At 40.8% G+C, this 13,987-nt stretch overlaps 2 protein-coding genes across 5 annotated transcripts in view; one reads left to right on the top strand and one right to left on the bottom strand.

The window, feature by feature from the left end:
* ITIH6 (inter-alpha-trypsin inhibitor heavy chain family member 6) overlaps positions 1-70 on the bottom strand; it is a 28,973-nt gene extending 28,903 nt beyond the window's left edge. The window contains exon 1 of the mRNA XM_039366034.1: positions 28-70. The gene's annotated coding sequence lies outside the window, so the exon portion shown is untranslated. The remainder of the gene's footprint in view (positions 1-27) is intronic.
* A 5,530-nt stretch (positions 71-5,600) lies between these two features.
* On the top strand, positions 5,601-13,895 carry LOC120318451 (non-structural maintenance of chromosomes element 3 homolog). 4 transcript variants are annotated; one of them, XM_039366078.1, is made up of 11 exons: positions 5,601-5,907; positions 6,453-6,519; positions 7,322-7,429; positions 9,447-9,510; positions 10,046-10,125; positions 11,076-11,170; positions 11,833-11,912; positions 11,998-12,043; positions 12,174-12,236; positions 12,563-12,677; positions 13,530-13,895. In XM_039366078.1, exons 2-11 carry the CDS (start codon positions 6,469-6,471, stop codon positions 13,608-13,610), a joined length of 783 nt encoding a protein of 260 aa, XP_039222012.1. In that variant the 5' UTR covers positions 5,601-5,907; positions 6,453-6,468; the 3' UTR covers positions 13,611-13,895. The 4 variants fall into 4 exon arrangements, with proteins under 4 accessions (XP_039222012.1, XP_039222013.1, XP_039222014.1 ...); XM_039366079.1 differs by lacking the exon at positions 5,601-5,907 and adding an exon at positions 5,915-6,003; XM_039366080.1 differs by lacking the exon at positions 5,601-5,907 and adding an exon at positions 5,928-5,947.
* Positions 13,896-13,987: the final 92 nt, after the last annotated feature.

Raw genomic sequence — 13,987 nt, 5'->3', positions numbered from 1 at the left:
GCCTTTACAATCTTGCAACTCACATACAGCAGAGTGTTGTTTAAATCCGTGTAATGTTCACCATGCCCTGTGATAAAAAATTCCAGGGGTGCGTTGGGTGTTAGTGCTGATAAAGGAGGGATCTCGACATAGGTACTGTTTTCAATACTGGTCTGTGTAGTCGCCAGTTGAAAAAGATCCAGTTCTGATTTAACACATTCCTCTGAAGCAGAATGAATAAATGACATATTGTATTAGAATATGTCTTCCTTGTCACAGAGCTTCCTCTTCTGCGCACGTCTCCTCTTGGTATGACGGGGCTTTTTCACAAGTCTTCTCTTTTTAAGTGGAATAGGCGGGCCCGATGCATAATTCTTCCTGGCTATGAACAACCCTGATCCAGCCTGCCCCCTATCAACAACTTGGGATACAAGATTCCCCGCAACATCTCTGACATTGTTTTTGGCAGCAGATTTCACATGCGGCTTAATGATTTCTAACCCACGCCTCAAAAAAGGCATTGCTTTTCGAAAAAGCCCACGGAACAGACCCCCTAACCCGGTCCCATACATAATGGGGGCTCCTCGGAAGCCTGGAAGGCCTCCACCGGCTTGTGCCCTGTAGTAAGCCACGTAGTCTTGAGGGTTCCCGTGCTCCTTGATTACAACCATCCTTCACTTTTCCGAGGCCTAAAATGAAGCTTGACAATCACCTTCCCGTTATAAAAACGCACGTTTTTGTCCTGGTCGGTTTTGATTTCTATAGTAACGGTATCGATGTGATGTTTGCTGACTGGTACATAATGTGGACGGTCATAGGTTATTGTGATGAAATCATTGTCTTGCCCTTGCACAGGCACACAGCGCAGTAATGGCACATAGTAGTCACCCACTATCTGGAGCTCTACAATGTCTGTGTAAACATATAAGGTGTTGAATCCAGGGAACGTACTTAACAGATGTCCAAGTTCTCCGCTAACTAGAATGGTATGCGGTTCATCACCTTTAAGGTTAATTTTTCGACCCACTGCATCATACTGTAGGGTTGTCTTAGGGCAGTCCTTGGCACTTGATATAAGCTTGTTCATATTTTCTAACAGTTGTCGGATGCTAGTATAGTATCCGCTTCTCAAAGAAAAATGCCATCTCTTTCTCTCATTAGCAATTTCAAAATATCCATGAGAAGTTAATGTGTGCCAACTATGCGGATACTGTATCTCTGCTAGCCCTACTTCCCATGACCCTGGAAGATCCAATGATCTTGCTAATTGTATAGTAAAATTAGAATTTCTGTTTTGGGGGAAAATTGCTGCTGACGCATTGCTGGGAAGGGTGATGTAAAACTCTGCCATATCAAAGATGTTGTACTTCATTCTCCTTAACCCAACTGTTGAACTTCTCTGGCCATCCAGTCCATTTGACTAGAAATTCTCTGTGTCTCCCCCGCCCTCTTTTTTGGATAATTTTCTCTATTCTGTATATGCGCTGTTGGTCAGCAGGAACCTTTTGGAGCTCCTCAAAGTAAAAAGCCCCCTTTACAGGGTCACCATTGTAATCATTTAATCTATACACCGCTCTTTCCCCCCTTGTCTGCAGTTCTTTGACGATGAATATCTCATCCGTATAGGTTTGCTGATAGCCCTTTTCAAACTTACCCTTCAGTCTGGATACCCTGACATGATCCCCCATCTTAATACATTTTTCCTTTCTTTTTCTTTTTAAAGTTGCCCCATAAAGCCTCATCCACACACCCCTTTCGTTAGACAAATTTACGGTGTTAGGAGCAGTACCGATGCTACGATGGTAAGAGCTCTTGTACCCCTGAATAGTATCTGCTAAAATGTCCACATACCGGTGGGTATTTCTAGCTGTGAAATATCTCCAGAGTTTGTTTTTTAGGGTTCTATTAAACCTCTCTATACCGGCTGCTTTAGTTTCGCTATGAGTGACAAAATGATGAATGCCGTAACGTGCTAAAAGTTTCTTCAGTGGAATATTCAAGAACTCTTTACCTGCATCTGTCTGTAATTTTCGGGGTGCACGTCCTGTTTGAAAGATATTCTGGAAAGCGTATGTAACTTCCCTCCCTGTTTTATCAGATAAAGGGGAGGCCCAGGCATATTTAGATAACACATCGATAACTGCTAAGATGTACTTTTTTCCATGATTCTCTTTAGAAAATTTGGAGACATCTATGAGGTCAGCCTGCCATTGATGATCTAAGCCAGACACTACTGTTTTATTTCTAGGAAAATTAATTCTTGCAGGCTTATGAAGCGTATAAGCGTCTTCCCCTGACAGCCACGTCTTGACTTGCTTCATGGTCAGGTTTTTATCATGTTTTCTAGCTTCCTGAAAAAGGGCATTCACACCTCCATAACTCCCTACACACACCGGAGTATAATAAATACGACTTAAAAGCTTTTCATGCATCGTTATACTGAAAGACCACTGACAAATGTTCAAGTGTTGACATTAACACAGTCTTTTATTGTTTATACAGAATTCAGAGGGTGCACGGCTCTGCCATCAGAAAAATATCCCTCATCACCACTATCAGAATCAGAAGATAATACTATTTTATAATACTCTGACCCGTCTGAGCCCCACAAATCACGTCCGCAGTCACAAGCAAACCAGTCTTTACACAAATTGCAGCTCTTTAACTCACAAGGTAGATAGCGTGGTCTCTGGGATAGCTCATAACCCCTGTTACAGTCTAGATCAGAGAAATCTGCAGAAGCTTTCTGACCATGGCGATTACCACAGGAATCTAAAAGCGGGGTGTCTTGAAGTGTTTGCTGTCTAGGTATTACTAATTCAGTGTCTGCAAAATATAAAGCACATCCTGTTAGCGGTGTATCCGCTCCAGCACCATTTACATTATCATAAATAAAAACATATTTACTTACCATTTGATGTTTTGCAGAATCTGCAATAACAAGGTTTTATAAGTTTGTTCTCTTCAATGAAACTGTATAACTCAGGTCCTTTTCTTAGTCTGCGCCCACGCTTGGGTGGTTTGGGGGTCAAATTTACATCAAACAAATCTCCATCAGAGGCTGCCATCTTCAAAAGACTGCTGGGGTTAAATCGCTAGCTGTTAAGGCCTGCCCACACAAACTCCCCTGCCCCTTGCAATGACACGCCCTTGAGCATTGCGCATGCCCAGATCACGGGGAGCATGACATGCCCGGGCATGTCCCTGCCCGCACAAACTCCCCTGCCCCTTGCAATGACACGCCCTTGAGCATTGCGCATGCCCAGATCAGGGGGAGCAAACTCCCCTGCCCCTTGCCATGACACGCCCTTGAGCATAGCGCATGCCCAGATCACGGGGAGCATGACATGCCCGGGCACATCCCAAACCAGGCCTACCCCTTCTTTTTTTTTACTAGCAGACAGACAGGCATGGCTGCTTGCTGCTTGCCTCTTGTGAGCCTGGTTGGCTGCTTGCCTCTTGTGAGCATTTTAATTCCTGGTAATATTCCTTGTCTTTTGCTATAGTGGGAAGGCGGGCAGAATAAATTTTATTCGGGGTACAAATGGCAAAATAGGTGTGTTTAGATTTTTTACAAAGGTAAAAACCAGCTGTGGGTTTTAAAAGGGGCTGTGTTTGTTTGTTTTTCCCCCTGCATTCGAGGAAATGCTTTTAAAACAACCTAGACATAAATACCTTTTAGAAAAAAATATCTTTTAGAAAAAAGGGGTTAAATGCAGGCTCTGGCTGCCTTTCAGGGGATTCTTTTTCCCCAGCTTTTGAGGCACTGATTTTTAAAACTCCACAAAAATTAAAAGCATCGTTAGGCTAGAATGATTAGAAATAAAAAGCCTTTTTTATTTTTTATTTCACAGCTCCCCAAAGTACGGCTTGTTTCCCAAAAACACAGGCCTCTGCTAATTATTCACTTAGCTCTTTTGGGTTTTGAATGTCCATAGAAATAGTCTAGGGTTAACAGCTCCCCAAAGTAGAGCTTGTTCCCCAAAAACACAGGCCTCTGCTAATTATTCACTTTACTTAGCTCTTTTTGGTTTTGAATGTCCATAGAATTAGTCTAGGGTTAACCTAATCATGTACCCAGAGGGTTGACTGCCAATCTGGATGGGATTAGGCCAAAACGTCACATCCGGAGGGTGGGGGCTGAGCACGTCACTTCCTTTTAGGGCTGTGCCCTGTTGACGTAATCAGCACGTGGGTTTGTTTACTTTGATGACGTCACTGATCAAAAGTGCTGATAATTTTCATTAAAAAAAGGTATACACTACTTCTACTTCCCTCTTCTTTGTGGCAGCCCCTGAGATACTGCTACCATGTCCCCAGTCGTCCTTCTCTTCGTTAAACTAGACATACCCGATTCCAGCAACCATTCTTTATTTGTTGCTCTTCTCTGTACTCTTTCTAGAGTCTCAGCATCTTTTTCACATCGTGGTGACCAAAACTGGATGCAGTATTCCAAGTGTGGCCTTACCAAGGCATTGTAAAGTGGTATTAATACTTCACGTGATCTTGATTCTATCCCTCTGTTAATGCAGCCCAGCACTGTGTTGGCTTTTTTGGCAGCTGCAGCACACTGCTGTGCTTATCATCCTAATGTGAGATCTGAGGAATGGTGAATTAATTCAAGAGTGAGCATGGTACTATAAATGTTCAATTTATTTAAATATACTGGAAAGTTACAGAGGAAAATCAGAACATGGACATTTGACTTCAAAATTTATTTATTACTTGTGGGACTGGCAAAAAAAAATTGGTTTATTAATTGGGAGGACGAGCAACACGAGAGTTGAAAGATTGCCTGAAAGTTATCTCCAGCCACAATAGCAACTTCTGCATTCTTTGCAACTTAGCAATTTAGCAATAGGTTAGCAGAAGGGTTACAAGCCAAATGGTAGGTATTAGTAAAACTCAGACTTTCCTTAATAAAATAATGCCTTGCTTAAATGAAGAATCTGGTCCAGCTTCCAGGACACTGCTGTGGTGGAGGCAGAAGAACAATATCAGTTCTAGGACATGGTATTTTAAAATTCTGTGCTCAAGTACAGAAAAATAAAAATCAGTCAAAGTCAAGTTTTACTGCACTTTTTTGGGGAGAATCTATGTACACAGCATTGCAGTGTTTTGTGATTGGCTGATATATATTTTTTAACCATGGGATTTTTAAGCTTGTTGACATATACCATATGTTAAGCTTGCAGTTTAGTTTTATCTTTATTTGAATGCAACTATTTGCAACAATTTGCCAAATTCATGAGGTAATGGCTATGGATAGCTAGTGCTTTTTCCGTGGAAAATAAACTACGATTCTTTTCCATTTATTATTTGCACAGCATCTTCCATTATCATTGATCATGGTGACTGTGGGTATGATTGAAACAATCATATGGATCTGATGAATTTCTTGAAATCAACCCCACGTTCATGATATAATAAAGATCTTTAAGATGCGCTAAACTCTGATGATTGAAAGAAATAGCAGCTTCTATTTTTTCCTGAGACAGCATTTCCTCTACAATGAACTACAACTCCCAGAATTCCCGATCTGTAATAACAGGGGACCGCGGGCTGGGAACCATAAGTGTTGCAGTCTTCAACAAACTTAAGACAAGGGCCGCCCCATTCGGGCTCCAAATATCCTGTCAACAACAGACAGCAGCAAAGATGTAGCGGTTTTTGTGCCTCTTTGCTGCTACCGTATCTCGGGAGTTTTGCAGCTCCGATGGCCTCTCTCTCTTCCACCAGGAGGCCCCACATTAGAGAAGGAGGTACTGAACAACGCTCGCCACCAGTAAGCGTTGCTAAGCGACGCTCAAGAAGCAGCCTCCGCAAGAAGAGGCAGAGTTCACACTGAGGCGCGTGCGCCATAGCAAAGTTCTACCGGCCGGGCGGAAAGAGAGGCGCATGTGCAGTGAGACCGCGGAAGGTACCGAGGTGAGTAGCTTTTCCTAAATAGAGGGAAAAGGCGGACTGAGTAAGAGTGTTGAGAGTTAGCCTTCGCGCCCAGAAATGTTGCTAGTGCGAGCGGTAGTAAGTCTTTTCAGGGCTGGAAGGCCGGAGTGACACTTTCTGCCTCGCTGAAAACACTGTCTTTTGCATTGCTACCTGCTGTGTGTCGGCTAAAGGTTTTCCTCGCGGAGAAAGACTTATAATAACTAGGAATATGGGAGCCTTTACGAGAATATGGGAACTATTTGGGCTGGCACAGAGCTGCCCCTGGACAGAAATTTAGTCCAGTGTTGGGTTTTCCCCACCAGAATAAACTTGTTGGATTTCACATATTGGATATTGGGAACTAGAACTAGAGAGAGGAAGACCTGCTAATTTAGGATTTTGGGAACCTTCCATTTATTTACAGGTAGAAGAGACCATTCGCTGGTCACCTGTATATAGACAATTGACAGACGTTAAAGACAGGCTGTGCTTTCATAGGCTGGATATGATAAGCTATAATAATTTTATTTTCCTGTTTCATTCAGGCCTCTTTCCAAAGCCATGTCTCAGCACAGGCATAGTAGCAGCAGCAGAGGATCTGGCTCTTCAAAGGTATGCCAGTAAGCATAGAGGGCACCTGTTGGGGAGGGCTAGCTTATAACTTAAGGTTCAGAGTAGGTGAAGTTATAAGGCTAACTTATAACTTAAGGTTAAGTTCTAAGGCTAGCTTATAACTTAAGGTTCAGAGGTGATGTAAAAGGCATGTGTATGTATGTATGTATGTATGTATGTCTATAACATCACCTATTCTGAACCTTAAATATATGCATTGTTAGAAAAGGGAACAGGAGATGTGATATTCCAAAAATAGCTAATTTTATTGTCGTCTTTCGCATACTCAGATATGATTAGAGTAGCTCAAACTATTCGTGACACCTTGAGTTGCATGAATATATGTTGTTAAACCCTTATTTTATTAATATAAATAGCCATGCCTTTTTTCACACATTGCAATAGGAATGTGTGGTCTGTCATGCCTCTGCCTCTGCCTTGTATCGAATGAAAATGGGGAAAGATAACAAATCCATGTTGTTTGCCATTTTTTCAGGCAGTAAGATGAACCACGCAGTTGTGCTTGAATGATGAATGAGCTTCTGAAGGAAGTTCTTGGCAAATCTTGCTTAGCATTTAGTACTGACTGGTCTGTTTACTATTTTATATATTATTATTATTTTAAGTTTCCCCTTGTGAAACAGTCTGCTTCAGCACTGCCCTGTGCATATTTATCTTGAAATAAATTCTGTTGTTTTCCATGAGATTTGCTTACAGGTCAATATGCATAGGAACATCGGTTTAATAATGGAAATGCACAGGATCAGTATTTTTCAGGGATCACCCAATTGCTTTTGTTCAGGTACGGCGTATGGACGTTGATGAAGAATTCACTTTCAGTCAGTCTCAAACGCTAAGTCAGGCGCAACGTAATTTGGAGCAACACTCCCCCGCTGAAGTGGAACAAAAAGTGAGTCACTTTTTATGCCTTTTTGTGGGCTTCTTGTGGGTTATGGCTGGCTATAACCAAAGCAAACACTCCAGAAGATAGGCTTAAGATACAGGAGGATCTGGACAGACTTGAACACTGGGCGCTATCTAACAAAATGAAATTCAATAGTGGAAAAAGTAAGGTTCTACATTTAGGCAAGAAAAACCAAATGTACAGGTATAGTATAGGTCAGACATGTCAAACACAAGGCTCGGGGGCCGGATGCAGCCCGCGAAATGGTTTCATGTGGCCCGTGAAGCCATTCTGGAAACAGTGAGGGGACGGCCCCCGCTGCTTTGGCCCTGGCCCAGGCCGGCTGGGAACCAATGTACAATTTTGTGGTAGCCATCTATGCTGAAACACATTCACTCTTAGCTCCACAAGGGCATCTAGAAACATCAAGGAACCAGCCCCTGCTGTGTCAACCCCACCCCCTGGGTGCATGCTGGGGAGGTGTCACCCTTTGTAAGGAATGAAGAAATGGACCATGCCTTGGCGCTTGCTCCGGTCCCACCCCCTTCTGCCAGAGACCCTCAGATCTGTCCCACTCCTGCCCAGGCCCCCACAGGCACCCTTGATGCAAACGATGTAGAGCTGGCCATGCCCACCCAGTAGGCCATACCCACTCCATCCACGCCCACTCAGTAGGCTGCACCCACCCTGGCCACACCCATCCGCCCCGCCCCCCTGAGGGCAACCGCAATGCTGATGCAACCCTCAATGAAATTGAGTTTGACACCCCTCTTATAGGTGGTACCTTGCTCAATAGTAGTAAACTGTGGGAGGGATCTCGGAGTCCTTGTAGACAATCACTTACATATGAGCCAGCAGTGTGCTGCAGCTGCCAAAAAAGCCAGCAGAGTACTAGGCTGCATTAACAGAGGGATAGAATCAAGATCACATGAAGTATTAATACCACTTTACAATGCCTTGGTAAGGCCACACTTGGAATACTGCATTGTTTTGGTCACTACAATGTAAAAAAGATGTTGAGACTCTAGAAAGAGTACAGAGAAGAGCAACAAAGACGATTAGGGGACTGGAGGCTAAAACATATAAGGAACGGTTGCTGGAATTGGGTATGTCTAGTTTAATGAAGAGAAGGACGAGGGGGGACATGATAGCACTATTCCAATATCTAAGGATTTGCCACAAAGAAGAGGGAGTCAAGCTATTCTGCAAAGTGCAACGGGTGTAAACTAATCAAGGAGAGAAGCAACCTAGAACTAAGGAGAAACTTCCTGACAGTTAGAACAATTAACCAGTGAAACAACCTGCCTCCAGAAGCGGTGAATGCTCCAACACTGGAAGTTTTTAAGAAGAGATTGGACAGCAATTTGTCTGAAATGGTATAGGGTTTCCTGCCTAAGCAAGGGGTTGGACTAGCTGACCTCCAAGGTCCCTTCCAACTTTATTATTGTTATTATGCAAGCTCTGTTTTAAAATGAATAAGCACACATTTTATGACCTGTAACAGTTATGTACATTGTAGCAGCTTTCCTGGCCTATAGATTTTTTTTTTAAAGTTACAGAACAGCTAGGGACACTGAAGCGTGCCCCACAACCATGAAGACAATATTTATAAGAAACGTAAATTGGTACTCATGGAACTGTACCACATGCACAGGTTTGCCTGTAACGCAGTGGTTCTCAACCTTTTTAATGCCGCGACCCCCAACTGGTCGTAAGTCGAGGACTACTCAACTGGTGCAGCACCGTTTGCAGAATGGGACTTTTGGCGGGCTCAGCAGGGCAGAGACAGCCTGGACAATTCCTATTGGCTTTTGAAAGCCAATAGAATTAGACTCTATTCTATTCTATTGGCTTTCAAAAGCCAATAGAATAAAAGAGAATAGCACAGCTAAGGAAAAGGGGAAAAAAAATGGCGGACTGCGTTGTTTGACGACCCCCTTGAAATGGTCGTTTGGCCCCAAATGGGGTCCCGACCCACAGGTTGAGAACCACTGCTGTAACGTATGTTATATTCTCTCTGCAGGTAAATGAACTAGTGCAATTCCTTCTGATCAAGGATCAGAAGAAAATCCCTATTAAACGGACAGGTAAACATGGACTTATTTTTATTTTATTTCATCAGGGGGACTCAGATTCTGTTTCCAGGGTTGGAATATGGATATCTGCATATGCTCTGTTTTCGATGATTTCTGTTCTAAGATTGAGTTTTTCAAAGAATGGGAGGATTTTTACCATATTGGTGAGCCTCTTTCCTCCATTTTAATGCAAATTTTTGGGAAAGGTCTTTTGAGAGCCACCAAGCAGGATAGTAAATAAATGACAATTAATAATGATAAGAAAAGAACTTTGTGAATGCTAAACTAAAATTATTTGCTTTTTAAAAGTTTCTGTAAGAATGTATGCCATAAACTTCATTGTTATTTGTATTTATTTTGAGTATGTCCAAGGTAACATAGAATGTTGTATGTATAAGTAGCCTTCATCAAAAGAACATAACATCTAGTCCAAAATTTTAGTTGCCAACTAGAAGCTCATGAGAACCCCCGAGATGAGATCAGTCTCCCTAGGAGCTAATAGATCAACTTTGTCTTTTTATATTCTGAAATATAAATTATATTTCAGATATTCTGAAATATGTCGTCAAAGACTACAAAGATCTCTTTCCTGAGATCCTCAGACGAGCCAACCAGACTCTTCAACAGGTGAGGAATCCATTGATGATTTGAATAAATTTGATCAATCTATCCATCTTACTTTGCTAATGAAGAAGCCAATCTAAAACATGGCAATAAAGAAAAGTTTTCAGAGTGGGAATCCTGCAGCACAAAAAATGTTGTCCATCCTAAAGACTAACAGTTGAATTGACTATGATCCATGAAAGCTTACATTTCAATTAGTTTATCAATTTTCAATATGCTACAAGAGTATGTAGAAAAGGTCATTGTAGGATATAATGAAACTAAAATACTCCATTGACCATAAGCAATGGAGAAATCTAGCCTCATAATTCAAGGAGTGATTTGCCCTTGTCATCAACATGGCATTTCTGGCTTAGCCTGAATGAATGGAGAAATTTCAATAGATTGTAAATGTATTTTATTGTATTCCTATATTTTAAATTTTGGATAGTCTAGTCTTACAGTTGGGGATCCTAATTCAGGCTGAACACTTGGTCAACAATCCAGAATCTGAATACTTACCATGAACAAGATAACTTATATAATTCATGAAAATGATGGATTTTCTTCTTCTTCTTCTTATGCCATATCCATTATCGGACGTTGGCGATCAAGATGACAATCCTGTTTTTATCAGCAGCCGCACGAAAAAGTGCTGCTGAGTTTTGTCCAAACCAGTCTCTTAGATTTTGAAGTCATGATGTTCTTCTTCTGCCTGGACCTCGTTTGCCTTCAATCTTTCCCTGGAGGATTAAATGGAGTATGCCGTATTTTTCTGGGTGTAGCATCACATGTCCGAAATATTCAAATTATCGTTTTTAATTGTTTTGATGGATTTTATTATATGAATTTAATTTTATATAAATAATAAATTCATTATGTTTGCATGTGAGTTTTCTCATTTAAAAAGAAGAGGCAATAACAGTGAACGAGGAAGGGGGCTCTATTCTGATTTATCTTTCCTGTTTTCTCAGGTATTTGGGCTGGGAGTGGTGGAAATTGACCCAAAGTACCATTCCTACATCCTGATCAGTAAATTTCCTCCTTTGGAAGGGGATATTGTGACTGAGTAAGGAAAAGAGGGAATGTAATACCTCTGTTTCTGTGCTTCTCTGTTGGCTAAATGTTGTATAAAACCTTGTACAAAACATGTCAAAAATCTCTTCATGCATTTTGAAATGAGCAATAGTGTTGCTTTTTTCTGATAACATGATTTCTGTGTTCCTGCATTTTGAGATACTAAGGTAGAGATCAAAACCTTTTTCTGGGCCGCTTAAGTCTTTGAGTGGTATGACAGAATCTAAATTTCATTTTGTATATATTGAAGTATACATTGAATTAAATGTACTAAATTAATTAAATTAAATATATGATTATCGGTCATGCATTTAACCATTCTCCCCTTCTGACATATTGAAAAGTGTCTCAAATTGTAATAGCAGAATTTCATGGGGAGCCTCATCAAAAGTTTTGGGAAGTGCACCCCCCAGTGAGAGTTCAGCTGGTGGTCCTATTCCTGAGGCGAACCCATGTGTCCTCCATGCTTTGGGAAATGGAGTTCCTCTGTGTTATCCCATGCTTTGAGCAATCCACAGATCTTCTTTCATTAGTTCCTGAACTGAAATGTTACAAGTTTGGCTTAAAATGTTATTTCTCACTGGGTAATTCAGGTAAAATCCCCAGTCTTCACTTCCAAATTAAGAAGCGGAACCTCTTTTTTCTTTTTTGCAGCGATGAGAACGCTCCCAAGATGGGCCTCCTTATAATAATACTTAGTCTTATCTTCATGAAAGGCAACGTGGTCAAAGAATGTAGGTTTCACTCCTCCGTAATTTACTCTATTTCTTAGATAGCTTCATATGCTTAACTCTTCTCTTTTCTTTTGTCTTCGTGCAGCTGCTGTTTGGGAAATGCTGAGGAGATTACATATTGATTGTTCTGGGTAATACTGGCTGCTTTAAGACAGCGTTGAGCGATAAATTCAAATATTTCAGTGTGGTTGGATGAATCTTGGAAAAAAATCTCCTTTGTCAGCTGATCTGAGAGAATGACATTCTTTTTTCTTTCCCCAGGGGAAAACACAAAGTCTTTGGTGATATCAAAAAGCTGGTGACAGAGGAATTTGTGAGGCAAAAGTGAGTTGGGGATTGCAAAGCCTTTGTTATCTTTAGTGCTGGAAGAGAAATTAATCATATACTGGTTTGAGTGACTGGCAGATGGGAATCCAGAATGTTTTGTGTGTCTTTTAAGGGCTAACATCTGGATCTTTTTAAGAAAGGGAATTGGGATAGGATTATTAATTAGGATACAGGTTAATGGGAAATCTCAGACTATTTTTTTTCCAAAAAGCAGGAATGATATCTTTGAGCTGAAGGACAGTTATTTTACTAAATAATCTGTTTGGTGATTACAAAGGTTTGTTTTTTTTTCCCCCACTGATCACATAATTCTCACTTCCTAGATATCTGGAATATACACGTCTCCCACACACAGATCCTCCTGAGTTTGAGTTCAGGTGGGGACCGCGAGCTTTTAAAGAGACCTCCAAGAAGCAGATCCTACAGTTTGTTGCTAAGGTACTGACTAGGAGATTATGAGTTCTAATCCTACCTTAGCCATCAGTGTTAGCTGGTTGACCCTGGGTCAGAGACTCTCTCAGCCCAGCTGAGTTCACAGGTTGTTGTAGGGAAAATAGGAGGAAATTGTATTGAATGTGTTCACCACCTTGAATTATTTGTAAAATAACTAAAATAATAGTCTACTTCTGCATTAAGGATAACTAAGTTGGTAGAATTAAAATATGTTGGATCAATAAAGAGGAGAGTATAGTTATACATTTTGACATGGAACTGTCCTTTTCAATCCTTTTTAATAAATATTGTCAGAAACAGGATCAAAGCACTAAATGATGGGAGTTATGGACTTTGCAGGAAATTGGCAATTTTCTAAGTACTCACTTCAACATTTAAGTTTTCCTTTCTGAATATATTCAGCTTTTTCTTGGCAGTCATGCTTGCTTCAAACAAGTGTTAGGGCATTAAAATGTGTAACCATTAACAGATCCTGTAGTGTTCTGATAAGAGCCAGTATAGCTTTTATGGTTAAAATGTGAGTCTTGGAGATCTGGGCTTAAGTTCCTTCTTGATCTTATTCTCTTTCAACCTTGCCCAGCTCACACAATTGTTGATAGGTGGGTAAAATTAGAAGAGAACCCCCTTATACACCACATACACCACCCTTTGCTTTCTGAGAAAAGGTTACATATAAATAAGTAGGCAGGCAGGCAAAGCTGTACAGCCTAAATCATGCCCATACAATTTCTATTTTCCCCTAATAGAGTGATGGTTTCAGGGAGGGTATTGCAGAGAATCTGGTATATCTTTTTATTCTATTTTCCTAACTGGACTCCTTTGATTTTCCTTGATTAGATACAAAAGCAGAATCCCAAATCTTGGATGATCCAGTACAATGAAGCGGAAGCAGAAGCTGGTGCGGTGGGAAAGTTATAAATATTACGGTGTTGTTCAGTTATAAAGAATTGTCAAAAACTCCTTTCATGGAACTGCTACAACCACTGCTTGTTTTCTGTTACTGCTGTTTTAATGTAAAGTGCTCTGTGCTTAATAAGTTTCCTGTCTGTGAAGGAAAGATTCCAGAATAGACTGGACCATTTTACTGGTGATGAAGACAAGACTCTTATCTAAAACTCTCTGATTATTCAAGCATTAGCAATAGTATTTTCTGGAAATAAGCTGTTAGAATATTTACTGGAAATAAATATATTTTTGCAATCATTTTTCTGTGCTATATTTTCTGCATTAATTTCCACCTCATTTCAGATGGCATATATTGTAGAGCAGGGATCCCCAACCATGGCAACTTTAAG

Source organism: Crotalus tigris, unplaced genomic scaffold (assembly GCF_016545835.1).
Source record: "Crotalus tigris isolate CLP2741 ecotype Arizona unplaced genomic scaffold, ASM1654583v1 scf7180000020218.1340706, whole genome shotgun sequence".
NCBI lineage: Eukaryota > Metazoa > Chordata > Lepidosauria > Squamata > Viperidae > Crotalus > Crotalus tigris.
The sequence above is the reverse complement of the archived record's forward strand: the minus strand, read 5'-3'. Positions and strand labels throughout refer to the sequence as shown.